Source organism: Phyllobates terribilis, unplaced genomic scaffold (genome assembly GCF_046119375.1).
Source record: "Phyllobates terribilis strain yellow unplaced genomic scaffold, ASM4611937v1 Scaffold_12__6_contigs__length_324123572, whole genome shotgun sequence".
Classification (NCBI taxonomy): Eukaryota; Metazoa; Chordata; class Amphibia; order Anura; family Dendrobatidae; genus Phyllobates; species Phyllobates terribilis.
The window spans coordinates 252,526,746-252,554,558 of record NW_027362772.1 but is presented as its reverse complement, the minus strand read 5'-3'; the positions used below and the strand labels follow the sequence as shown (position 1 = coordinate 252,554,558).

The following is a 27,813-nucleotide window of genomic DNA, read 5'->3' as shown; positions in this document are numbered from 1 at the left end:
TAGGGGTCTGTGTGCGGGCTCATATGGTATATAGAGGGGCTGTGTGAGGGCTCATGGTATATAGAGGGGCTGTGTGCGGGCTCATACTGTATATAGGCTATGTGGGGGCTCATACTGTATATAGGAGGCTATGTTGGGGTTCATATTGTATATAGGTGGCTATGTGGGGGCTCATGCTGTATATAGGGGGCTGTGTGCTGGTGCATACTGTATATAGGAGGCTATGCAGGGGCTCATACTGTATATAGGAGGATGTGTGGGGCCTCATACTGCATATTGGAGGCCATGTGGTAGCTCATACTGTATGTAGGAGGCTACGTGGGGCTCATACTTAATGTAGGAGGCTATGTGGGGGCTCATACTGTATATAGGAGGCTCATACTGTATATAGGGGGCTATGTTGGGGCTCATATTGTACAGTGCCTACAAGTAGTATTCAACCCCCTGCAGATTTAGCTGGTTTGATAAGATGCAAATAAGTTAGAGCCTTCAAACAGCAAACGAGAGTAGGTTTTATGAACAGAAGCATAAACCTTACAAACCAAAAAGTTATGTTGCTCAGTTGAATTTTATTAAATTTTAAACATAAAAGTGTGGGTCAATTATTATACAACCCCTATTTTAATATTTTGTGGAATAACCCTTGTTTGCAATTACAGCTAATAATCGTCTTTTATAAGACCTGATCAGGCCGGCACAGGTCTGTGGAGTTATCTTGGCCCACTCCTCCATGCAGATCTTCTCCAAGTTATCTAGGTTCTTTGGGTGTCTCATGTGGACTTTATTCTTGAGTTCCTTCCACAAGTTTTCAATTGGGTTAAGGTCAGGAGACTGACTAGGCCACTCCAACACCTTGACTTTTTCCCTATTGAACCAGGCCTTGGTTTTCTTGACTGTGTGCTTTGTGTCGTTGTCTTGTTGGAAGATGAAATTACGACCCATCTTAAGATCCTTGATGGAGGAGCGGAGGTTCTTGGCCAAAATCTCCAGGTAGGCCGTGCTATCCATCTTCCCATGGATGCGGACCAGATGGCCAGGCCCCTTGGCAGAGAAACAGCCCCACAGCATGATGCTGCCACCACCATGCTTGACTGTAGGGATGGTATTCTTGGGGTCGTATGCAGTGCCATCCAGTCTCCAAACGTCACGTGTGTGGTTGGCACCAAAGATCTCGATCTTGGTCTCATCAGACCATAGAACCTTGAACCAGTCTGTCTCAGAGTCCTCCAAGTGATCATGAGCAAACTGTAGACGAGCCTTGACATGACGCTTTGAAAGTAAAGGTACCTTACGGGCTCGTCTGGAACGGAGACCATTGCGGTGGAGTACGTTACTTATGGTATTGACTGAAACCAATGTCCCCACTGCCATGAGATCTTCCCGGAGCTCCTTCCTTGTTGTCCTTGGGTTAGCCTTGACTCTTCGGACAAGCCTGGCCTCGGCACGGGAGGACACTTTCAAAGGCTGTCCTGGCCGTGGAAGGCTAACAGTAGTTCCATAAGCCTTCCACTTACGGATGATGCTCCCAACAGTGGAGACAGGTAGGCCCAACTCCTTGGAAAGGGTTTTGTACCCCTTGCCAGCCTTGTGACCCTCCACGATCTTGTCTCTGATGGCCTTGGAATGCTTCTTTGTCTTTCCCATGTTGACCATGTCTGAGTGCTGTTCACAAGTTTGGGGAGGGTCTTAAATAGTCAGAAAAGGCTGGCAAAAGAGATCTTTAATCCACACATGTGAAGCTCATTATTCTTGGTGCCTGAACTACTTCTTAATACTTTAGGGGGACCAAACAGAATTCTTGTGGTTTGAGGGGTTGAATAATAAATGACACTCTGAATGAACTTTTTACGTTTAAAAAAAAAAAAAAAATTTGCTGCAGTGCATTTCCCACTTCCAGGCTGATCTACAGTACAAATGTCACAATGCCAAGTTAATTCTGCATGTGTCAACCAGCTAAATCTGCAGGGGGTTGAATACTACTTGTAGGCACTGTATATAGTAGGTTATGTGTGGTCTCATACTGTATATAGGGGGCTGTTTGAGGGCTCGTGGTATGTAGAGGGGCTGTGTGAGGGCTCATACTGTATATAGGCTATGTGGGGGCTCATACTGTATATTGGAGGCTATGTTGGGGTTCATATTGTATATAGGTGGCTATGTGGGGGCTCATGCTGTATATAGGGAGCTTTGTGTGGGCTCTTATGGTATATAGGGGTCTGTGTGCTGGCTCATACGGTATATAGAGGGGCTGTGTGAAGGCTCATGGTATATAGGGGGGCTATGTACAAGCTCATACAGTATATAAGAGGTTATGATGGGGCTCATACTCTATATAGGGGTTATGTGGGGGTTCATACTGTATATAGCGGACTATGTCGGGGCTCATACTGTATTTAGGTTGTGTGGGGTCTCATACTGTATATAGGAGGCTGTGTGGGGGCTCATACTGCATATAGGGGGCTATGTGAGGGCTCATACTGTATATAGGGGGCTATGTGGGGGCTCCTACTGTATACAGGGTGCTATGTTGGGGCTCATACTGTATAATAGGGTGCTGTGTGGAGGCACATACGGTATGCAGGAGGATGTCAGCATACTTTAATTCTGCTCAATATTAAGTGATACAATTAATATTAATATAAATAATATATTAATATTGAGCAGAGTTAATTTCAGCCTATTGGTTCGGCCCTACAGTCACGGTGTCTCATGTGGACCCTTGGGAAAATTAATTGCCCACCACTGCTCCATGCAGATGATCGGAGGCTCAATATGGCAAAGCTAAAGCTACAATCACATAGCCATGTCCGTTTTTACATACATCATACTGTTTTTCATCCATTTTTTAAAAAATGGAAGTATTTTTCACGAATACAACATGTACCCATTATAATCTAGGGTGCTGTTCACACGTGCATGTATTTTCATGGACCGTGCAAAACTTGTGGAGACATGTCCGTTTTTTTCCGGCAGCATGGATGAGAAGTGCCAATACAAGTCTATGGAACATACAGCACACTGATGGCATCAGTGTACAGACCGTGTTTAACATTGAAAAGTATAGGAGAAACTTTGTAATTTATTTCTTTAATAGTCCGTGAAAAACACTGATGAAACTAATGGTAAAAACGGACACGGACCAAACACTGATGGTAAAAACAGATAAACGGATCAAATACTGATGGTAAAAACAGACACGGACCAAATACTGATGGTAAAAACAGACACGGACTAAACACTGACGGTAAAAACGGATAAACGGATCAAATACTGATGGTAAAAACAGACAAGGACCAAATACTGATGGTAAAAACAGACACGGACCAAATACTGATGGTAAAAACGGACACACGGACCAAACACTGATGGTAAAAACGGACACATGGACCAAACACTGATGGTAAAAACGAACACACGGACCAAACACTGATGGAAAAAAACGATACACGGACCAAACACTGATGGTAAAAATGGACACACGGACCAAACACTGATGGTAAAAATGGACACACGGACCAAACACTGATGGTAAAAACGAACACACGGACCAAACACTGATGGAAAAAAACGATACACGGACCAAACACTGATGGTAAAAATGGACACACGGACCAAACACTGATGGTAAAAATGGACACACGGACCAAACACTGATGGTAAAAACGGACACACGGACCAAACACTGATGGTAAAAACAGACACGGACCAAACACTGATGGTAAAAATGAACACATGGACCAAACACTGATGGAGAAAAACGATACACGGACCAAACACTGATGGTAAAAACGGATACGGACCAAACACTGATGGTAAAAACCGGACACACGGACCAAACACTGATGGAAAAAACTGACACACGGACCAAACACTGATGGTAAAAACGGATACGAACCAAACACTGATGGTAAAAACCAGACACACGGACCAAACACTGATGGAAAAAACTGACACACGGACCAAACACTGATGGTAAAAAACGATACACGGACCAAACACTGATGGGAAAAAAAAATATACGGACCAAACACTGATGGAAAAAACGGACACGGACCAAACACTGATGGAAAAAACGGACATGGGCCAAACACTGATGGAAAAAAACGATACACGGACCAAACACTGGTGACACGCATCCAAAACACTAATGAAGGTACCATTTTTTCATGTACGTGTTTAAACACTGATGTGTGAATGAGCCCTAAAGCTGATCAGACAAATTAGCTGTATATTAACAGGACAGCGGACCAGCCATCTAATATCTATAGGGGCCTCCATGTGCCTCCTCTTGTGATATAAAGATTGGGCAGGAGAATTTCATACATGCCGCATTATTTTTCTGATAAAAATTATGGCAACCCCATGGGCTCCATTTTAGCAACGGGAGTCCTTTGGGCGCCATTAGTTTCCACCATGTGCGGTTTCCTGTACTGCCAATATTTGCATATTTCTGTATTGATAACGACACAGAAATATCTAAATAAGAGTAGATGTGAATGACGCCTAAATGTGGCCATTGTCCAGTGATGGACGCCACCGAGAGAAGTGGCCTCATGCAGTAGACGGGCACTTTGGGATATCAGGCCCACAAGCCACAGGTCTGCTCATGATATTGCTCCGTCCAGTTAGCCGGGGGACTACTGGATTTCTAGTCTTACGTCACAGTAAAATTACATTTCAAACTCCATTAATGAATACTTAAAAATAAATCACAGCTGCGCCAACAGTTTTCATAACTCAAATTCGAGGGTTTGTTAATGCGAATTTAACACTTTAATGAAGAAATTTTTCACAGCTTTGAATTGGGTCGTCTTAATTTCTCTAAAAAATTTTAGTGCTTCTAAAAGCAAATCTGCTCCTTAAAGGAGCACTCCAGCCCAAAAAAATGATGCGCTCATGCAGGAGGTGGAGCACATGACGCAGGATTTGTCTCATTGGTTGTCTTTAGCGCATGTGTCATGCTCCACCCACACACCCTGGACCAGTCATATCACGGCCTATGATGATGTCACTCACGGAAAAGAGCAATACTAGCTTAAAATTAGATGAAAGTCCCCTATTAAAAACTAGATGACAACTAGTAATATAAATTGAAACTTCTGGGCCCCATTGCAAAATATGTAAGAGACCTCCGAACTATTGCACTTACAAAGCGTAGGAGACCTTTTGTGTCCCCTCTGGTTCCCGAACGCGGGTGCCACTGTAACTTGTGCACCAGCTATAATTACATCCCTAGTGACAGAGACAATTTGCAAGATAAGTTTTAATGGAGACATACCATGACTTAAAGGCAGGAGGCCTTAAAGGCGCCTCTATAGTGGGTGCAGGGGTTGCAGTCGCAGCTGGAGCCTAAAGGGTGCACACAAGGTCCTTTTGAAATATTTAAGAAGACCAATAATATTAAGGAACCGTGATAGTTGGGGGTCCTGTTGGAGATTTTACATGGTTATCCCCCACCCGCCCCCGAGCTTCTCATTATATCACTACTTAAAGGTTATATATGCAAATAACATTTCATTGGAAAATTTGAACCAATAGATGCAAATTTTGCTGGGAAAATGCTACATTGCAAAGGGTGAAATTTGCGGTAAAAATTGACAACCTGCGGATGTCATATCTGTAATGCTACTTTACGCTGCTGATCTTCTCTGTAGGTCATGAAGTAGATTTTATAAGATCTCATCCATTAGGGAGGAGTCATCGTGGATCGCAACGCAGTATTCGGACTGACCATCGGCTCTCCCCACCCCAGCGTGGCAGCATGTATTTCTATGTAGCTGTTGCGCTCAGGTCGGGAGAGCCGATGGCCAGTCCGAGCATTGCATTCCGATCCTCATCTCAGTGAAATGGCTGTCTGCCTCTTCCTTTAGGCAAATTTTATGTCTGGAATATCTGGATGGAAAATCCTCTGCATTTCCAACCTGTGTGTGCATAGCCCCAGGGTGGGAAAAATGGTGCCACACCTGTCCACAGTTGTGAAGAGTATTAAGGGATATGGACACCTTTGACTTGGAAAAAAAATATTCTAATTAATAAATTGCACTCTTCATTTCTTCATTTTTCTTCACATCACTCCCCCAATAGGCAGTTTTCATCCTGATTCAGAATTTTATCCTCGGGGAGTGTCCCTTCTGGTAATATAGTATGGATGTGAGCTCTGTGTGTATTCCCAGGGTTTTCCGTTTGAACTTACTTTCATGTATCAGCACAGCTGTAATACTGTACTTTCCTCACCATGTTTTGTCCATAGGCAGTTTTCTCTGCCCTCCCGAAATTACTGTCTTCCCTCTCCATTGCAGATATGTGTACAACCCCTCCTTTCTTACCTCTTGTTATCTCTAACACTGAGAGGAGGAAAAACAGAGAGTCCTTATGGGCAGGAACTCGGATGGATTTAAAATATTTTATAAGGACTTGCAGACACCGTTCAGCAGCAATATGGTACAATATTTTTAACTTTGAATTTAGGAAATAAACAATATACAAAATTCCATGTGAATTTGTACATACCCTTAACGAAACATTAATGGAGCACAGCCGCAGTACCAGGCATAATCCAAGTACAGGTGTGGCGTATGTTCTGGAAAAAAAAATGCATGTTGTTCTAATCCCCCTTTAATTCAGACGTGTAAGACTACAATTCCCAGCATGCCCTGACACAATTTGGAGACGACAATCTGCATATAAAGTGGAGGAACCCTACAGGTGTGGACAAGCGTCAATTCCAATGACAAAATAGTAAACCACAAGCAAAAAATAAAAGCACAAAACATCCAAAGAGCAAAAACCTCTTTTTATTACGGTCACATTTCCACGTGGTTTTGTTTGAACAATAGTTTGGTTTCGGGCAAATTCTTACAGTATTGAGGTTACTCCTGCCACACGTCCTCCTGTGCCCCCGCTTGCTTTCCGGTGCCACTGGATTCAGAATAGAAGGACAGACATATTCATCAGAAACTTTAGAGGGGGGGACAATAAAGTTCAATGAGTAAGAAGTGTCACACTTTCCATTCCGCTGTAAAACAACCACTTCGATCATTTTGGAAATTCCCCCCGTTTTGTATTGGTTCACTTTTAACCCTTTCTATTTCACATGTGATTAACCAAAGTAAATGTTGGATATAAGAACATGCAGGTTAACCATTGGGACCATTGCTTTTTATTCCATTCACTTGGACTAACTAATATCAAGGCCTAATCTCTAATTATCCGCATTACATAAGGGCAATTGGCACCAGATCAGAACATTTATAAACAGCCATTACCCAATAACAGTCATAAAGGAGAATGGATTATAAAAAGGATAACTGGGAAGGGGGCAAGGAAAAAAAAATCTGGATTTTGGAATGTGTATGACTTACCCTTGGAAGGTAATAATCTGACATAATAGTTTAACACAGGTTTCGCCTTGAGTGCTCCTTCAGGCGGTCTGCGAAACACGGTGCGAGCATAAACTGCGATGTCCGAATAGGCCACAGGTCTCCTGACCCGAAAGCAGTTCAGATCAGGAGACCCGTGACCAGTCCGTACTTGGACCGTGTTTCACAGATGTCTAAATTCAGCCTTAATGGGAACCTGTTTTTTGCCCTCCCCTCCCAAAGTGCCACCACTACCATACTTTTTTTTTCACTCCAGTACTTTCTAAAATCATGATTATTAGCCCCAGCACTGGCCCAATTTTGTTCAAAGAGTAAAATAAAGATGGCTTGTGCCATATGCAAATTACTATTCTGTAGTCAAGGAGGAGGAGACCAATAAGTCACGCCCTAAGCATGCCCAAATCAGTACAGTTGATGAGCACAAGCCTTGGGATGAACTACCCTGTCCTCAGAGATGTCAATCAAGTCAGATTGGGTATGACTATGCCAATCACCACTTTACCAGGAAGCGTAGGTGCAAGTGGTGGGAACTAGCACCCATAAGAGGTCCCATGTTGATTTTTAGCTGTGGTGAATAGTAAAAAAAAATACTAAATGCTAAACACTATATCAATAGATGCATTCACAAAATCTCTGCAGTCTTCCCATACATGACCAACCATGAAGAGTATGCAAAAAGAAAAAATAACAAAAAGGGAAACTCCACCTACAAGTTTGATTCTGAGTCTTCTGCTCCCCAGGAGGTCTCACGGGAGGCCAATTTTGGGACAGGTCAGAGTCTTAGGGCGCAGTCAGACGGCCATATAAATCAGGCCAAGATCGGAACGCAATGCCCGGACTGGCGGGCGGCTCCCCCGGCTCAAGCATGACAGCTGCAAAGAAAAATATGAAGCTGCCATGCTCGGGTAGGTAGAGCCGCCGACCAGTCCGTGCACTGCTTTCTGATCTCGGTCCGATTTATTCATCTGTCTGACTGTGCCTCTATCATGAGTCATATCCAGAGACCACCAACAAGAGCATCCGGTCTCCAGCAATCGGGTGGAGTTTCGATTCGAATCGGTACAATAGTAATGAGAATGATAACTATAATACTAGAATAAATATCATCAGTAAAGGACATTCTCTCCACCGGCTTTTGTACTTTTTATTTCACAGTATTCACCTTTTAATTAGCATATGTATCGCGATTTGATAAAAAAATAAATAACCTAAAAAGTAAAATATTATAATAATCAGGTTTATTCTACAAAGTGCCATTACGCTCATGCCACGGAGGCTTACTAGATTTTTCAAGCAAATTTATAAACATTGGGCTGATTCTAAAGCCTAAACCCCTTCAGTAAACATTCCATTTTTAACAAAGTTTTTGGAGTTTTCAAAAGGCTCCAACAAAAAGAAGAGGTTGCTTTTTTATTTTTTTTTTTGCAGTCTTTTGATGTGACAGTGTCTAGTTTGGAGTAGATTCCATTAGGATCCACTTAGAAAAAAAAAATGGCATGTTCTTTTTTTCCCACTAGGTGATATTCAAAACCTCTTCGGGAAAAAAAATAACTCCCCATATGAACAGCAAAGTGTTTTGAGTAGGATTTTGGAGCAGTTCAATTTAAAAAAAACTGCGGAAACAAAGGCTAAGTTTCCTTTCAAGTTGCCAAATTCAGGAGCAAAGCTATAAAAACCAAATCCGGTGACCCCTGGTAATATATATTGGGGGAGTGAAAGAACACTTAGAGAAGGAGACAGGAGCTGACCCATCACTGCCATCATCTGTACTCCAAATGAGTATGTTCTGATATCAATGCAGATAAAGGCAAATAGATTGAGGGAAAGCCGGGCAAATGGAAGCCACATTTGAAGACAAATTCCCACCCATTTTATATAAAGTTATTAAAAAATGAAAGTTTAGTAACTCTTTAAACCCTTCATATTAGATAGCTGTCAGCCAAATGATCACTGGACCAACTCCCCCATACATGGTGCAGGGTTCCTGTATTCTCTGTTTTCTGCCTCTGAACAAAAGGATCGGCCATTTAAACTCAACAGGTTGGATCCTTCTCTGCCCCAACATCATGTGTCAGGAAAGAGTCGGGAGGCCCCCATAAACATTAAATGGTCATTCAATCCTGTCGAAATCTGCAGGTTCGGATGACTTTTACAGTATCTAATGTGTATGGGCAGGCTTTCTACCTGAATCCTGCTACATCCCGATACCTGTTTCCCCATGACAACACTTCCTGTCTGTGCTCTTACGTTGCGCTGGTACTGAGGACACATTTTTGAACATTTTTTGGCCACCACGGTGAAAGAATTTCTGGACATTTTTAGGTGCTGGAATATTCTGATCTGTCAACTCTTCCTATGGGGTCAATCACACGTATGTGATTTTTCGGCAATGCAAGTCTATGGGTCCGTGAAAACTCGGATGATTTTCACGGACTGTCAAAATGGAGACGATGGAGAAACTTTTTTATTCTCCAAGTACGAGAAAAACTGATCCCACTTGGACCTCTGATCAAGATAATCGGTCCATTTTTATCGTACGTGAAAAAACAACTGATGTCTGAATGAGGCCCTAAGGCAAATGGTAGCGCCTAATTGACAATTCATTCAAATTATTCCAGGAGGAATAACAGAGGAACATCACAATATGGAGTTATTAGAAAAAGTTGTTCCAGAATTTTTATGTTATAAGGAATAAAAGTATTTATTAAGATAGACATGTCAGGAGTGGTGACAGATCGGTTTTAAGCAGAAGGAAGACTATGAATACAGAACAGGGCATATCTTTATGAATAGCTCAAACATATAGCAAGGATCCCGGGGTAATGAAATTCCCACGGCTGCTCTATTTCAGATCACTCCAGCAGATAACTGGAGCAGGTCTATTAATAATTATAAATTAGGAATTTGCTATTTAAAGGAAAACTCCATATTTCAACAAAATGCAACTCTACAAAAGCGGAAAAGAAAGAATAAAATATGCAGTCATTTGGCAATGATTTTGATATCTTTATCTGATACATAAATTTCATGTTTTCTTCTCCTGTAAAATTCTGAATTCTGTTGGTTTTCGAAAAGTAGTGCATTGTGGGAGCTCAGATGGCAGTTAAAGCTAAACTCTTAGGTCATCCGGAACTCAACTGTTGTCTGTTTCCAAGGGCAACCGGCAGAATTCTAAAACATTTACGGTTATGAATGGAGGAAACACAATGAGCTGATTGTTGGTAGAAAACAGTAAATTAATAGGGTTGCCCGGCCTTGGGGTACAAGTCTGTAGTCACTCTGCGAGAGTGAGGACTCTCCGGTGCTGGCGATCATGTCACTGCAAGTATGCAATTTGCATACTTCCGGCCACATTCCAACTAGACGTATCTGTTCTCGCTCAATTCACTTGAATTGAGTGAGGCCGTGAAAGTCTAGTTGGCACGTGACCGCATGTATGAAATTAACATCCCTGCTACTCCTGATGCCGGTACTGGAGAATCCTGACAGTGCGCACTGTGACTGCAGACTTGTACCTAAGGCCGAACAACCCTTTTAAAGTATGTATAAAGTTCCTAAGCTTTTATTGTACACGATGTTAAAAGTGGAGTTGCACTTTAAGCAATTTTCTAACATTTTAAAGGGGGTCAATGACTTGTGTCTGGTATAGCAGCTCAGCTCTAGTAAAGTGAATGAAGATAAACTGTAATACCACACATGACCTGTGGGCAAGAGTGGCGCTATTTTTCTAATTTCGAACAACCCTTTTGTAAAGTAAGAACTCATTTTGGGCTGTTGTGCAGGTTTTGGTGTGTAGGATCGGTCCTCACCTTTGTGATTTTTCTCATACTGACAATTTCATTTGTTTAGAACTTGTCTGTGTCAGTCAACTCCAAATTACATCTAATCCATTATGTAATTAGCCACCGAATTCTACTAATTAGTGAGTAATTACCTGACTGTAAACCAGCTGCACTAACCTATGGCAATTTCGCTGTGAGCCAAACAGTGATCTAGCAAGTGGAGCAGAATTAAGTGATGTTGTGTTACTGCCCAAAATTGCTACAAGGTAACAGAAAGAGACGACTTTTTAAAAAAAGGATAATTCCCAAGATAGTAAATTATCCTCTATTCATGGGATAGGAGATAATTTACCAGTCGCTGACCCCCAGGGATCCCAATAATGGGGCTATGGGGTCTTCAGCAGTCCCATAGTCAATGAATAGAGCGTAGGGCGAACATTCAAGACGGGGCTCAGCAGAGTTTGGTTACCAAGATCCTTAGCCCCATTCTTGAACTTGAAAAGTCTAGAAGTTAGGAGAACACAGCCTGATTCTTCTGTGCCCATACTTTCCGCTATTTTGCCAATATTTTTGGCACAATAATGCCCCCCTGGTCCTGCTATTATAGGGCATCATTAGGGCTCTGGTATCAAGCGAACTTTTTATTCTAGAGAAAACTTTCCTTATAATGGACCACAAGTACCACAGTGAGGGGCAAATCATTCCAGAAGTGCCTACAATACATTTTGGATTGGAAGACAAAAGCTAAATTCATACGAACATCCCCAACTTTTTCGGAAGGAGTTTCCACTGGGACAACCTGTCACAATATGCAACTTTATCACAGTGATAACAGAGAATCCAGCCGTACCCGACCTCAAATACTGAAACCGTTCACTACATGGGATTCTCATAGTGCAAAAATACTAATGTGTACAGATCGATAGATGAAACGCATCTCCAGCCGAAATATCCACAATCAATCGTTCATCCCATGATCCCTCAAGTCTCGCGTCAATAACAGTGCACACAAGATTTTATTGTTATTCATGGGAACAAAGCAAGTAATATTAATTTAAAGGGGGGGGTTCTACAAAATATAGGCTCCCGCTAATCAGCACTACCAACACACACCAGCAGAGGGCGACATCACTAAATCCCCGGGATGTTCTGGTGGCTCTTGGGAAATTTGCCAACTCTTCTGAACATTAAGGAGGTCTTCATGTTTTCAGGGACAGTTTGCAAGAATGCAAAAAGTTGAGCAGTCAGCTGAAATCTGTTGGAGAACCAGGCAGTAATCTTGTAATTTATCTGCAATGCCCCCGCAGAAGAAATTAGGCATTACAAAGTTCTCATTAAAAATAATGTAATGCATAGATATGGTGGGTCCCAATGGCGTAACGATCACGGTCGCAGAGGGCGAGACCGGACCCATGCAGAAGGGGGTCCGCCAACACCAGTGCTCAATTCACCTGGATGTGCCACACGTGCGAGCGGGTAATGTAAGAATAATCATTTATTTCTTTTTAAAATGTGCTGAAGAAGAACACAAGGCACCCAGGATGGGGGACATTATACCATGAAGGGGCCTAGGATGGGGAGCATTGTACCAGGATGGGGGACATTAAACCAGTAAGGATCCCACGAGGGGGGACATTGTTATAGGATGGGGCTCAGGATGGGGGCATTATTACTGGAAGGACCCAGAACAGGAGACATTATTACTGGAAGTTGCCCAGGATGGAAGACATTATTATAGGAAGGGGCCCAGGATGGGGGGACATCATTAAATTAAGGACCCAGGATGGGGGGCATTATTATTGGAAAGGGCCCAGGATGAGGGACATTATTACTGGAAGTGGCCAGGATGTCAAACATTCCTACTGGAAGGGGCCTGGTAGGAGGACTTTATCACATTGGTGACGAACACGCATGTCTTTATAGGATCTAGAATGCTACACGGGCCCATACATCTAACCAATATGCAGGTGGGAGCCCAGGTCCAAATAAAAGGCCAAGGACTGGGGACATTATTACATGATGGGAAACATTATACCAGTAAGGGGCCCAGGATGGGGGACATTGTTAGAGCATAAGGCCCAGGATGAGGGGGGCATTATTACTGGAAGATGCCAGGATGGTGGACATTATTACAGGAAGGGGTCAGGATGGTAGACATTATTACAGGAAGGGGCCAGGATGGGGGACATTATTACAGGAAGGGGTCAGGATGGTGGAGATTATTACAGGAAGGGGTCAGGATGGTGGACATTATTTCTGGATGGGGCCGGGATGGTGGACATTATTACAGGAAGGGGTCAGGATGGTGGACATTATTACTGGATGGGGCCAGGACAGGAGCCTTTATCAAATGGGGGGGCGAACATGCGTGTCTTTATAGGATCACGAACGCTACAAAGGCCTTTACATCTGACCAATATGCAGGTGGGGGCCCAGGTCCAAATTTTGCACCGGGGCCCATCAGATTCTAGTTACGCGACGGTGGGTCCCAAGGAGTAAGAGACACTCTTTTGTAGCCACTGTCTGCTCTAGCGAAAACAAGTAGGTCCTGAAAACAATCCAGATATAGCAGACACAAATATACATGGTCTGAGTTACCAGTGCATATCTTGCTCCATCACATTACCATTGTAGTATACAGGAATATCTACGTACAACTACAACGGTACAGAAGTTGACATCACGGCCACATAGGGTCCAACACTGCAAGCAACAAAAATGTACTAGTCAATGAAATTAAACAAAAAGGGTCCGAAAACTAATTAACAAAAATAACATAAATATCAGCACATTAAAGGGTTACCAGTTAAGACAAAACTGGGCCACATGTTAAAAAAAAAAAAAAAACTAGTTCAGGCAAAGACATCCCAAAAGATGTCACTAGAAGCAGCCAGATTCTAGATTTCATTTCTCCAGGGTGGGTCAGAAATTAATGTAGAGAGTCGTTTGATTGTTAACGTCAAAGGCAAAAGAGAGCAGCAGCCAAGAGTGTCTCTTACCTTGGAGGACCCAATATATTGGTGCATGACACAGACAGCCAATTGATTGAGATAGGGCAGCATGTAATGCTTCATTTTTCCTGCGGGGGTGCTGCAGGGAAATTGAACACTTTTTGTCATATAACCTCACAGCACAGATGATAAATGTAGCGCTGGCGTCCCTGCCCTCTGCTAGGCAGGGACGCTGCTCCCCTCACCGCTCTGCTCCGTGCCCGGCGTCCTCTCCCCGCTCTGCTGTCAGCGCGCGCTCCTGCCCGGCGTCCTCTCCCCGCTCTGCTGTCAGCGCGCGCTCCTGCCCGGCGTCCTCTCCCTGCTCTGCTCTCGGCGCGCGCTCCTTCCCGGCCCCTGTGCTTAGGGCGCGCGCGCGCGCGCTCCCCTCCTCTTAAAGGGGCCGCGCGCGCCGCCCTAAAAAGTCCCCGGCCAATGGCCGGAGGACTTCATCATATAAAAGGCACCTCCTCCAAAATGGAGGTGCCCGAGCATTGTTGTTTGCACCTGTGTCTCACCTGTGCTTCAGCCCTCAGGTCCCGTTGCCAGTTACCTGCCAGTTACCTGCCTGATTCCTGCCAGTTACCTGCCTGATTCCTGCCTGAATACTTGTTACCTGTCTGCCAGTCTGAGGTCCGACGGTCTGCCTTACTACTCTTGTCAGTCTGTCTAAGGACCAGCCTGCTCGCTCACCTGGGAGCGCACATCAGCTACCTGCCTGCTTGCCTGAGGTCCGACGGTCTGCCTTACTACTCCGGTCAGTCTGTCTATGGACCAGCTTGCCCGCTCACCTGGGAGCGCTTCTCCGCTACCTGCCTGCTTGCCAGCCCGGAGGCTCCGTTGTCACGTGCTGTGACCACCAGCTATCTCAGAGACTCTTGCCCGCTCACCTGGGAGCGCATCTCCGTTACCTGCCTGCTTGCCAGCCCGGAGGTCCCGTTGTCACGTGCGGTGACCACCAGCTATTCCAGAGACTCTTGCCCGCTCACCTGGGAGCGCTTCTCCGTTACCTGCCTGCCTGCCAGCCCGGAGGCTCCGCCGTCACGTGCCGTGACCACCTGCTATTCCAGAGACTGCCCTGATCACTTGCCGTATCTCCCTGTCCGTTCACCCAGAGACTGCCCTGATCACTTGCCGTATCTCCCTGTCCGTTCACCCAGAGACTGCCCTGATCACTTGCCGTATCTCCCTGTCCATTCATCCAGAGACTGCCACCCGCTCCCTTACAAGGGCCACCCCCTTGTATAGTAGCTCAGAGGTTCCGCCTCCCGGACCCGTTACAGTTTGCTCGGGCCATGGAACCCGGTGGCACCCAAGCTCCCTCGCTCTCGGACCTCTGTCTTGAACTGTCCCGTCAGAGGTCCCAACAGGAGACCATCCTGGGTCACCTGCGGAATGTTAATACTCGCCTGAACACTCTGTCTGATCCACCAACAACCTCCGCCAGTACCATGGTATCCTTTTCCGGACCCCGGCTCTCTGCACCTCCTCGCTTCGGAGGCGACCCCGTCCAGGCTCGGGGCTTCATAAATCAGTGCACCCTGCATTTTGAACTATTATCCCACCAGTTTAACTCCGACCGAGCCAAAATTGCCTTTATCATGTCCCATCTCACCGGGGAGGCCCTGGCCTGGCTAAATCCTCTATGGGAGAGAGGAGATCCCCTGGTGTCCGACTTGCCTGCCTTTCTCATGGCTTTCCGGAAAGCCTTCGACGAACCCGGACGGAGGACCTCATCCGCATCTTCTCTGCTTCGCCTCCGTCAGGGAAGCCTCACCGTGGGCCAATATGCCATACGGTTCCGTACCCTTGCCTCGGAGCTGGCCTGGGATAACGAAGCCCTGGTATCCGTCTTCTGGGAGGGTCTGTCCGGCCGTATTAAAGATGAACTTGCTGGTCGGGACATTCCTACCACTCTCGATGATCTAATAACCCTTGCCACCCGGATTGACCTACGGTTCCAGGAGCGTGCCAAAGAGGTCACCCGTGAGAGAAGGATTCCACGTCTAGCTCCTACTTTCCAGGAACCCGTCATTCCTACCGTTTCTCCCCAGGTACACTCTCCTGAGCCTATGCAGGTCGACCAGACCAAGATGGTCAAATCCCGTCAGGATTTCCGCCGTGCCGAGGGGAGCTGCTTCTACTGTGGCAGTAAGGAGCATCTGATCCGTGCCTGCCCGGAGAGGTCGGGAGAACGCCTGTATCTAGGTTCACTCAGAGGGGTCGATCTAGACAAAAATAAATCCTCTCCATCCCTGCTGTTGTCAGTCTCAATCATCTGCGGGGAGAATCGTTATTCCGAACTAGCCCAACTTGACTCTGGAGCAGCCGGAAATCTTATTTCACAGTCCCTGGTGGAGAAATTCCGCATCCCCACCAAACCTCTGGCTGTACCCTTGTCTGTTGTTGCCGTGGATGGGGGCCTCTTACCTCGCCCCATCCAATTTATCACCGAATCCATTACTCTGCAGGTGGGAATGCTGCATTCAGAGAGTATCTCCTTTCACGTTCTGCCTGGTCTCCCTCACGCCCTCTTGCTAGGTCTGCCTTGGCTCCAGAGACATGCACCCGTGCTTGACTGGCAAACCGGAGAAGTCCTTCACTGGGGACAGGCCTGTCATAAAACCTGCCTGGTTCCCGTCCATTCCGTCCGTCCCTCTCCTATCCCAGCTAATCTACCTGGACTTCCGATTCCTTATTGGTCTAGTGCTGATGTCTTTGTTAAGGAGGAGGCAGAGACATCACCACCTCATAGACCATGTGACTGCCCCATCGATCCCGCCAGAGTAATGCAGGTGGCTCCCGTGAGTCTAAATTGTCTCCCTCCTGGTAAGACGTTCGTATCGGTACCTGATCGGGAGAGAATCCTACACTGGGGTCATTCGTCTAAACTAGCTGACCACGCCGGTCGGAAAAAGACCCTCCAGCTTATTACCCGACACTACTGGTGGCCTAACCTGCACAAGGATGTTATGGACTTTGTTTCTGCCTGTGTGTCCTGCGCCCGCAACAAAGTTCCGAGACACCTGTCGGCCGGCCGCCTTCTTCCTCTGCCAGTACCTGCTGCCCCCTGGCAGCATTTAGCGATGGTCCCTCCTCAATTCCGTCCTGGGGATAAAGTCTGGCTCTCGTCCAAATATGTCCGACTCAAGATCCCTTCCTATAAGTTAGGGTCTCGGTTCATCGGCCCACTGGTGGTCATCGGTCAGATCAACCCGGTAGCCTATAAATTGAAACTCCCGGCCAACTTACGGATCCCTAACTCCTTCCATGTATCTCTCCTCAAACCTGTGGTACTTAACTCTTTTTCTAAGTCTACAGGTACGCCTCCTGCTCTGGTTTCTGCTGAGGACAAGTTTGAGGTAGAGAACATTCTTGCCAGCAAAAGGGTAAGAGGAAAGACCTTTTTTCTGGTAGATTGGAGGGGGTTTGGTCCTGAGGAGAGAACGTGGGAGCCCCGGGAGAACATCCATGCCCCTCTCATCCTAGCTAAATTTCTGTCTGGCCTAAAAAAGGGGGGGCCTAAAGGGGGGGGTACTGTAGCGCTGGCGTCCCTGCCCTCTGCTAGGCAGGGACGCTGCTCCCCTCACCGCTCTGCTCCGTGCCCGGCGTCCTCTCCCCGCTCTGCTGTCAGCGCGCGCTCCTGCCCGGCGTCCTCTCCCCGCTCTGCTGTCAGCGCGCGCTCCTGCCCGGCGTCCTCTCCCTGCTCTGCTCTCGGCGCGCGCTCCTTCCCGGCCCCTGTGCTTAGGGCGCGCGCGCGCGCGCTCCCCTCCTCTTAAAGGGGCCGCGCGCGCCGCCCTAAAAAGTCCCCGGCCAATGGCCGGAGGACTTCATCATATAAAAGGCACCTCCTCCAAAATGGAGGTGCCCGAGCATTGTTGTTTGCACCTGTGTCTCACCTGTGCTTCAGCCCTCAGGTCCCGTTGCCAGTTACCTGCCAGTTACCTGCCTGATTCCTGCCAGTTACCTGCCTGATTCCTGCCTGAATACTTGTTACCTGTCTGCCAGTCTGAGGTCCGACGGTCTGCCTTACTACTCTTGTCAGTCTGTCTAAGGACCAGCCTGCTCGCTCACCTGGGAGCGCACATCAGCTACCTGCCTGCTTGCCTGAGGTCCGACGGTCTGCCTTACTACTCCGGTCAGTCTGTCTATGGACCAGCTTGCCCGCTCACCTGGGAGCGCTTCTCCGCTACCTGCCTGCTTGCCAGCCCGGAGGCTCCGTTGTCACGTGCTGTGACCACCAGCTATCTCAGAGACTCTTGCCCGCTCACCTGGGAGCGCATCTCCGTTACCTGCCTGCTTGCCAGCCCGGAGGTCCCGTTGTCACGTGCGGTGACCACCAGCTATTCCAGAGACTCTTGCCCGCTCACCTGGGAGCGCTTCTCCGTTACCTGCCTGCCTGCCAGCCCGGAGGCTCCGCCGTCACGTGCCGTGACCACCTGCTATTCCAGAGACTGCCCTGATCACTTGCCGTATCTCCCTGTCCGTTCACCCAGAGACTGCCCTGATCACTTGCCGTATCTCCCTGTCCGTTCACCCAGAGACTGCCCTGATCACTTGCCGTATCTCCCTGTCCGTTCATCCAGAGACTGCCACCCGCTCCCTTACAAGGGCCGCCCCCTTGTATAGTAGCTCAGAGGTTCCGCCTCCCGGACCCGTTACAATAAACTTGTGACATGATCACCTTATCACCAGGTATCCATCCAATAAAAGAGTCTGTCAAAAAATACAACCATGATTGAAGATGACGAATCATAACCAATCCTACATCAATGGGACAGAAAAAATACATTTTTGGGAGAGATGTTTTAATGCATTTTTTTTTTCAATAATTTTTTCGTAAATAAGATCAATTTTGATAAAGTATTTTAATAATTCCCTTACTAAAATGCCAATAGGTAAAAAACGGGGATAGTATTTGGGAGTGGAAGAAACTTTTAGAGTAAGTTCACACAGGACTAAAAATCTGCAGAAAATCTGCAGCGGAATCCGACACTACTGCACATTTTGTAGCAAAAATCCTGTAAATTTGTCACAAATTTTACCATGAGCTTCGGAAAGAGGGAAATCCGTGGTAGAAACCTGCAGCGAAAAATGTTACTGAAATTTAAAATCCACAACGCAGGGAAATTTCTGCTGCGGATTTTCTTAGCAGTTTAAGTAGGAAAATACATTGTTGATCAATCTCGTATGGACATTCCTTAGAAGTTTTTTTTTTTTTTTTTTTTTTACTCCATGAAGAATTTTGGGGACTTTTTTGAATATTGGAAATTTCCTATAAATTCAGTAATTTCTGTTTTAGTATTTAGTTGAGTCGCTGGCGTCTGGGTGTTTCCATAATAATTTACATTGTGGCCATTTACCCTCATTAAATGACCGCACGGAAGCACAATAGAGCATTACTAAGTACAAAGGAGACACAAACTAGGAATGTATTTTAGAGAAACCCACAGAATATTTCTACTCGTCCTCGTAATTTAGATCCAATCCTCGTTTTCACCCAAAAGACGCACCTCTATTCATTCTCTATGTGGCTTCCGAAAAAAAGACGAGCGCAGAACTCAGCAGCTCCATAGAGAATGAATGGAGTTGCGATTGGGCATGCTAACAGGTCACTCGACAAACCCCTTTAAGTGGAATATGATTTTTAGTCCAGGAGAATGGGGCTGCAGTACCACACACAGCCTATCGGCAATGGAGGCGCTTTCTGCAAAAAGGAAAAAAAACAAACACAAAGGTGGTGCACTTTTCTGCAAAACAGCTCCACCTTGTCTGTAGGCCATGTTTGGTATTGCAGCTACACCATATTCATCGGCTTACCTAATATACCAGGCACTGCCTCTAGACAAGGATAGCACTGTTTCTTAAAAATAAAAATATATTATTATAATAAATATGAATCAGACCCAATAGTGTGCAGTCTTCTGGAAAACAGCGCCATCTTGTCCATAGGCTATGTTTGGTATTGCAGCTCATCTATCTGCATGTTAAAAAAAACAGACACAGCCTATGGACAGGGGCAGCACGGTTTCTAAAAAAAGAAATAAAATAAAATAGTTTTTTTTAAATAGTAATAATAATAATAATAGCAGCAATATAAAAATCAGACTTAATAGTGTGCAGTGTTCTGGAAAACAGCACCACCTTGTCCAATGGCTATGTCTGGTATTGCAGCTCCACCACATTCATGGGCTTACCTATCATACCAGACACAGCCTGTAGACAAGGATAAAAAATAAAAATCAGACCCCATAGTGTGCAGTCTTCTGGAAAACAGCGCCCTCTTGCCCATAGGCTATGCCCGGTATTGCAGCTCAGCTACCTGCATGTTACAAAACCAGGCACGGCCTATGGACAAGGGAAGCACGTTTAAAAAAAATAAATAAAACAAACAAATGAAATAAAATAATAATATAATAAAGAACATACCCAATAGTGTGCAGTCTTCTAGAAAACAGCGCCACTTTGTCCAAAGGCTTTGTCTGGTATTGCAGCTCCACCGTATTCATGGGCTTACCTATCATACCAGGCACAGGCTATAGACAAGGATAGCACTGTTTCTTTAAAAATAAATAAAATAAAAATGATAATAAATAATAATAATAATAATAATAATAAATAATAATATAGATAATATAGAAATTAGACCCAATAGTGTGCAGTCTTCTGGAAAACAGCGCCATCTTATCCGTAGGCTATACCTGGTATTGCAGCTCACCTATCTACATCTTACAAAACCAGGGACAGCGCTGTTTCTTAAAAAAAATAATACAAATAAATAAATTACTAAATAGACAAGTTTTGCATACCGAGTAATGACCCTTTCGATAGGATTAGCCAGGATTATTTTTTTTACACCCCAATTATAAAGTATTGCTGAATATACGCAGAATCATCATGGACAGCAGGTACAGACGGAGTCTTATATGACCATACGGCTATACCCCGTTATCTGGCCTTTCGGGGGAAAAAAAAAACACAGTTCTATGTTGCTGGGAATGCAGCAGAAATGGCTTCTCATTGAGGAGTGTGGCCGGCTAGCACAATCTAGCACAATGCAGTGCGCAGCTCCTTACGTTGCACATGAGATGCGTGTCATGATTGGCGGATACTGTTGTCATGGCAACACCGGCCGTGCTTCCTCTGCAGCTTGCGAAACCTCCCAGGCGTTTTCTCAGAATATGCATGTTTAACTATAAGTGCTTCTGTATACCAGTCTTATTACAGATGATATACATTGCTGGTGGGACCCCATACATAGGGGGATGGGAGCACTACGGAAATACTGTAAAGAAGCCGCCTAGAGGTGCAGCCCCTTCATTTTGACGTTTATTGAGGAACCAATGCCATTATTTCTCACGCTACCTTTTTAGCGCATCAAAATATCATGGGTTAAACTCCCATTCCTCATCTATTATAAGGGGTCTTCCCGGTAAATACATTTATCACTTATCCAAAATTGTACTTAATAAATGTATGATTGCTGGGGGGGGGGTCTGACTCCACCGATCACAAGAATTGGGGTCCAAAAGAGCATGTTCAATCACTTTTATAGGATGGATGAAACAGCTATATCCACATCTCCTAAGGAAGGGCATAGAGCTGTGGTCGACATCATGGCTCCATCCAAACAGGGGATGTCGGGGGGTACAAGTAGCCAAACCCCCAGCAATCATACATTCAGAACCTCTGGGCATCCAGATAAATAATCTCCAGACATACATATGGTATTATCTCAGCTCATTCCTAAAAGGAGCCAGCTATACAGTAAGATTGGCAACTTAAAGGGAACCGGTCAGCATATGGAAGTAGTGGTATCACTATATAGGTGCTTGTCACCCAATAAAAATGATATCTTTTTTTGTAGAGATCCGACATGCCAGTCAGGAGATATCAAGCGTAGAAGTTATATGCAAATCATTGAGGGCGTGTCAAAGCACTTGGGCAGATTCTGACACGCCCCCCCAGAGCACTTCAAGCCTGAGTTGCATATTCTTCTACACTAGATTTCTCATGATTGGCACATAGGATCTCTACAAAAAGGGTATCATTTAAATCGGGGGACAGCCATACCACTAGTTCCATATATAAAAATATGCCGACAGGTTCCCTTTAAGACTGATATAAGCAGTTTGTTCAAATCAAATCCTGAAATATTAAGGGCAGAATAGGTGAGAAAGCCAGAGATTACTACTTATCAATGTAGGCCTCACCATAATCTCAGAAAACATTCAAGGTCATCAGAATTCATATTTCTCCCTGTTATTGGGAAGAGTAATAGGCTGAGACCATGATTATAACCATACTTGGACATCTGCACAATCCAATACAATAAGGTGGAGAGACAGAGCTGGTGACATCACTAACCAGCGTCGGTCCACCAGCACTGAAGTGGTCCACCGCAAAAGGATTTAGGGGTCTAAGATGATGCCAACTCGGACTTTTGGAGTGGTTTAGCTGCCCCCGTGCCTTGATATGCCCACTGTTGTGTTAGCAAGAAATTAATTTATTGGTGATTACCAACCATGTGTGTTTTTATGGCACCGGGAAAGCTATGGTAGCTCTACAGTTCGAAGATCCCACTAAACAACGCCTCATATTTCATGAATAAAACGTCCAAAACTTTTCTGCATAGGACAGGTAATAACTTCTAGACAAGGAACAATTTTATAGGCCTTGTCAAATTCTGAGAATATTTCCAATGGTTCGTAAAAAAACAACTCCAAAAATCCAAATAACTAAATGTTGTGAAGCCCCACAAACACAACCTAAGCTTTGGTTTCCTGTCGATCTTGAAGATCTTCCAAACCATGTGTGATCACAAGAGCTTCTTAAGAGAGTAAACCCTGAACTAAAACATGCTAGAACCTGGGCCAGTGTCAGGATACGGCTGAGACTTGAAAAGCTTGAGGTTCCCTACTATTTGGAGCTAATAATTTAGAGCTAAGACCTGTTGGAACCTCATGGGAGTGTACTTCTATATGCTCATAGGTAAGAGCTTGGGTATGAGGCATAGGCTGGGCATACTTGAAGGCATTCAACACCATGCATGGCAGTCCAAAGCTTTATCCAATACAGAATGCTTTCCTAACTTCATGCTTTGGTACAAATGTAATGACTTCTGATGCAATATATAGTCGTCTATATACCTAACGTCCTTTATTTGGTCAGAATCTTGAGTTCTTTTTTTTTGTAAAAGTCCAACCTTCATTATCAAGAGTGATTTATTCAGGATCCTCTAGATGAATGTCATATCAGAGGTGTGAAAATAAAGTGCTTTTCATGAAAAATAGCTTAAACTTATGCCTTGGCTAGGACTAAAATGCAATTATGTAAAAATCCTAGTTTAGCAAATCTAAATATGGCTTCATCTTTCACCCACAAAAAATATATCATTTTTTTCTTTTTTAAGGACAGTTATAAGCAAACAATAAACTAGTTGATGTACACTAGGTCTAGGCAATGAAACTACACAAATAAATATACATGTACGTACATACAACGACAGCACGCCCGTTAGATGCAACCACAATAAACCTTTCAAAAATTCTGAGCGCAATTATATACCCAGCTAAGTGACACCAAACAAAACAGGAACTCGTGAGGGATACCAAAATCAAAGACAAAAAATTCTAAAAGAATGATTAGAATGTCAGAGAACTTTCATGCAAATCCTAGGGAGTTCTACTACATTCTCATGCAGGTCCATCAACACCACCAATTCAGTTATCATCTTCAGATCAATTTATGTCCTCACAGAAAACAAATGCAAGAAACATACAGAAAGAATTAACAGAAAATGTCAAAATCCAGGTTTCCACTGCATAGTTATAGATTGCATCCTATGGTTTCTGCGTAGAGCGGTTCCGTAGGGTCCTGTAACTGATGCAGGAGCCAGGTCAATAGTCATGATAAACCATAGTGGCAGCCATAGCAGGCAAAAGGTTTTAAAGATGCAGTCCACTCCTCAAATTACGTAAAATAGAATAGTCAAACTCACAAAAGTGGCAAATTTTGAAAAGCAATTCTGGTGACTACCGATATTGGTATTGGTTGAGCAGAAAGAAGAAGTGTCATGAAGACAACCTCTATCGATATACATTAACTACTCAAGGCATAGAGACATACTAGGGTGGTCAGGGAACCCACTATGAGGAAGCCTCAATTCTCACCTTGGTAGACCAACCATGTTAATGGATGAAGGCTCCATGAGGACTGAGCTCCAGCTGAAGTTCAGTCTTCATGGACCCTTCTTCCATTTCTGACCTGGATACCAGCCTGGTGTGTTCTTACACTCTGTGCACCACACCCTGACTAAACAAGTTCTACCAAGGTTCCTATGTGAATACAAGTGGTTTTCAAACTGAATTGTCCTCCCTGGAAGGAGCGCTGATTACCATTTTTTTCTCCAGCCCTGTTAATGCCTTTGGCTGGAGCTATATGGCAACTTTGGTGATGATACAGATCGTGTGGCCAAAGTTTATGTGTAGCTGCTAAATACAAGGGAGTGGGGTCATATTGCAACCCCATAACCGTGGCAAGCAAGTCGCAAAGTTGTGCTCAAAGTTGCCGTGTAGTTCTAGCCTTGAATGGACAACCATCCATTTAAATGGCTACCAGGTTTTGTAGGTGGTGGTTGAGAAGCAGGACCTCTTCATGAGACAGCCTCTTTAATGGAATAGGTGGTGGGATTTTTTTTTTTGCGTCTATATAGCAAGCTAGAAGGTACGGGGGAGGCAGGAAAATTATCTACAGCTCTAGGCATATTTTTAGGTGTTGAAAAAAAGGAGTTGTCACATTTCATTTCAAGTATTGGCTTCAAAAGCTAACAAGAATGTATTATTTCTACTAGTAATAAAAACTAGAATTTTTAAGGACAAAAATATAGGTCTAAAATGTTGGAATTATTCCTGGAAGCAACATATAAATACAAGTGAAAATTTGAAGCTGGATACAATATCGTAAGTAAAAAATAATTCCGCAAAGTTGACTTACTGAAGTCCATCGTGATCAATCGGGTGGCATGTTATCATGCACTGATTGTAGTGCCTTTTTTCTTAAGCCACGCATCTTAAGTGACCAATGAAAATGTTGAGGGTCTATATAGCTTTCCATGCTATCATAAATGTAGACTTTTTTGATATTTTTGGGAAATGAACGATCAGTAGTGAAGCATTTACAAACATTTGAGGACCTCACGTTAAGTAAACTTTTATGATCACTTTTATGATATTCTATTTTAAATTTCATTTCTAATTTTATGTAAAACTATTTTTATCCATAGGTTTAATTTTCACATCAAAAAGTTTAGTGTCAAATATTCTAAAATTGTATTTGTGGCTATAGAAAAATAGGTAGCATTAGAACCAACATTTCCTTTTTTGATCATGTTAATGTCAACACAAAAAAAAAAGAAAAATTACCCAAATTTCCCCAAAAATTTGAAATAAAAAATCCACAAAGAAAATTATAAATTTGGCCAAATTAGAATTCTCTTACAATTGATCCACTTTTGTGATTTCAACTCCAAATGAATTGGAGAACAGAAAAGTTGTAAAAATTTTTAGCTGAAATTTGGAAAATGACCCTCACAAAAAAAACCAAAGACCACAGATAGTTGGAACTGTCAGACACTTACATTATCCACAAATATTTTTTTTACATACATTTTTTTTTTAAACCCTAGAAAACTAGATGATTCCACAAGTAAGAATGTGCTCGGGGACAAAATAAATGTGATCTGTAAAAAATACAACTTTTATATTTTACTCTAAGTGGAGCTGCACCTTTAAAACGCTGCTTTAGGTTCTGCTCATAAGCAAACAGTAGGACAAGGTCTACGGGAACTAAAAGGTCAATGAGGACCATAGTGTTAATTGGTACTATTGAACTCATTGGACTTTCCTTAATTTGGCACAAAAATAGACACATTAATTCACCTACACCAGTGACTGTAAGGACGAGTTATGATTTTTCCTTGTAGTGCCCATACCAGATCAATGACAATTAGCAATAAATGACACTCAACTCCTCCACTCCCCCAACACTACAGACACACACAAAAGATAGAGAAAGTCTTGAGGTTTCCACACCTTGCACTTTTTGAAATTATTAATGACACGTCTTTTTATAATTTCTGTTTTTCTTGTTTTTGTTTTTTACATATTTACAGAAGTTCAATGCTAAAATCAGATGCCCAAGACATGTACCAAGGTCCTGGTTTTCCCTTGCAACTCTACCGTTGAGGTCTTCACCCTACCAGATAAGGGCAGGAGCAGAAGGCGCGAAGGAAATAAAACTGGTTTCCTACTGTCTTCCCATTTCGGAAAATGAATTCAATGGGTTTTATTTTTTGCTTTTCTTTTTCCTCAATAGGAAAGAAGAGTTCTACATCCGCTGTTTGTAGAGGATACTGTCTGTAGATAGCTCCTCAGAGATGCCGAGGACTTGGATGGCCATTATGATACAGCTTCTGCTTGATGTGAACCATGTTTCCACTGGTGTCGTCATACTGCCGCGGGTGACGTTTTCGAAAATCCCTTAAGTTACAAAACTTGGGAATCCACGACCAAGAGTTGTCTGTGAAGAAGAAAACACATTGAATAGTTCATCCATTATTCTAAAACCCAATCAAGCCTACATTTTAAAACATTTTGGGTCGTCTTATTTTTGAGACTATGAAAAGGCAATAGAGATGGAAAGAGTTGAAAAGAAGAGAGACAAACAGCAACAAGACGGATGACGGATGGACAATATTAGAAGTCTTGAAGGCCCAAACACAAGACAAAACATTTTGAAGAAACCTCTACTGTGTGATCACACTCACAGAACCAAGTCTAAATCAACTTGAAAATATGTAATTTCACAAAATGTTTGACATGTCGCAGACATATCTTAAGTTTTAATTGGTGGGGCAAAAGAATGAGGAGAACAGTCATCTGAGCAGAATGCTCCTCAGACATTGTATACAGGCTAAAGAAGAAACAGGAGCGGCAATACCTGAGTGCTGCCAAGAAGTCACAGGGATTACCGACTTCTTCGTTTCCTTATTTAAGGGAGGAGGTGTCTCTTGTTATAATTTCCCTGAAGAAGGAGTCGACTCAATTCCAAAACGTGTTGCACGAATATACAATCTTTTAACACACATCCACCCGTGACTTCTTGGCAGCGTCTGGGGATTACCGGCCAGTTTCTCCTTCAGCCTCTTCATCTCTCTTCCCACTTGAGGATGGGTGAACGTTGATCGTATGGCCTATCCATTTGTCCTACGATCAACGGAGTTATGCAGAGTCATAACTCACCGAGATGACCGAACACCTTCATCTGTACTTATACTCCTGCCTAGTTGAAACACCCTTGAAGCACCTCTTTCTCTTTTCATCACTGTACACAAGCTTAAAGGGGTTGTCCATCTTTGAGGACAATTTATTTTAACTTTTTTCATGCATTTTGGGCTAAGAATATTTTTTTTTGCTATTGGGTTTCATTTATATTTTTGCACCATTAATGTTCTATAACCTCACTATTTTGCACTGTCTATTGGTGGCTGCAGAAAGAGTTAACTGAGAATCCGTCAGTGAGATCATTCAGATTGAATGATGGCAGAGTTTGTAACTCTTTTGTCTATCTTTTTTGGAGCTCTTCTCTGTTGATTTAGGACCACAG

General features: G+C 43.9%; 1 protein-coding gene across 2 annotated transcripts in view; it reads right to left on the bottom strand.

Moving 5' to 3' along the window:
• Positions 1-6,774: 6,774 nt before the first annotated feature.
• Positions 6,775-27,813, bottom strand: part of TMEM240 (transmembrane protein 240) — an 86,174-nt gene continuing 65,135 nt past the window's right edge. For both annotated transcript variants that reach the window (XM_073656833.1, XM_073656834.1), the window contains exon 4: positions 6,775-26,727. In XM_073656833.1, the coding sequence (XP_073512934.1) occupies positions 26,579-26,727 (149 nt within the window). In that variant the 3' untranslated portion in view covers positions 6,775-26,578. The remainder of the gene's footprint in view (positions 26,728-27,813) is intronic.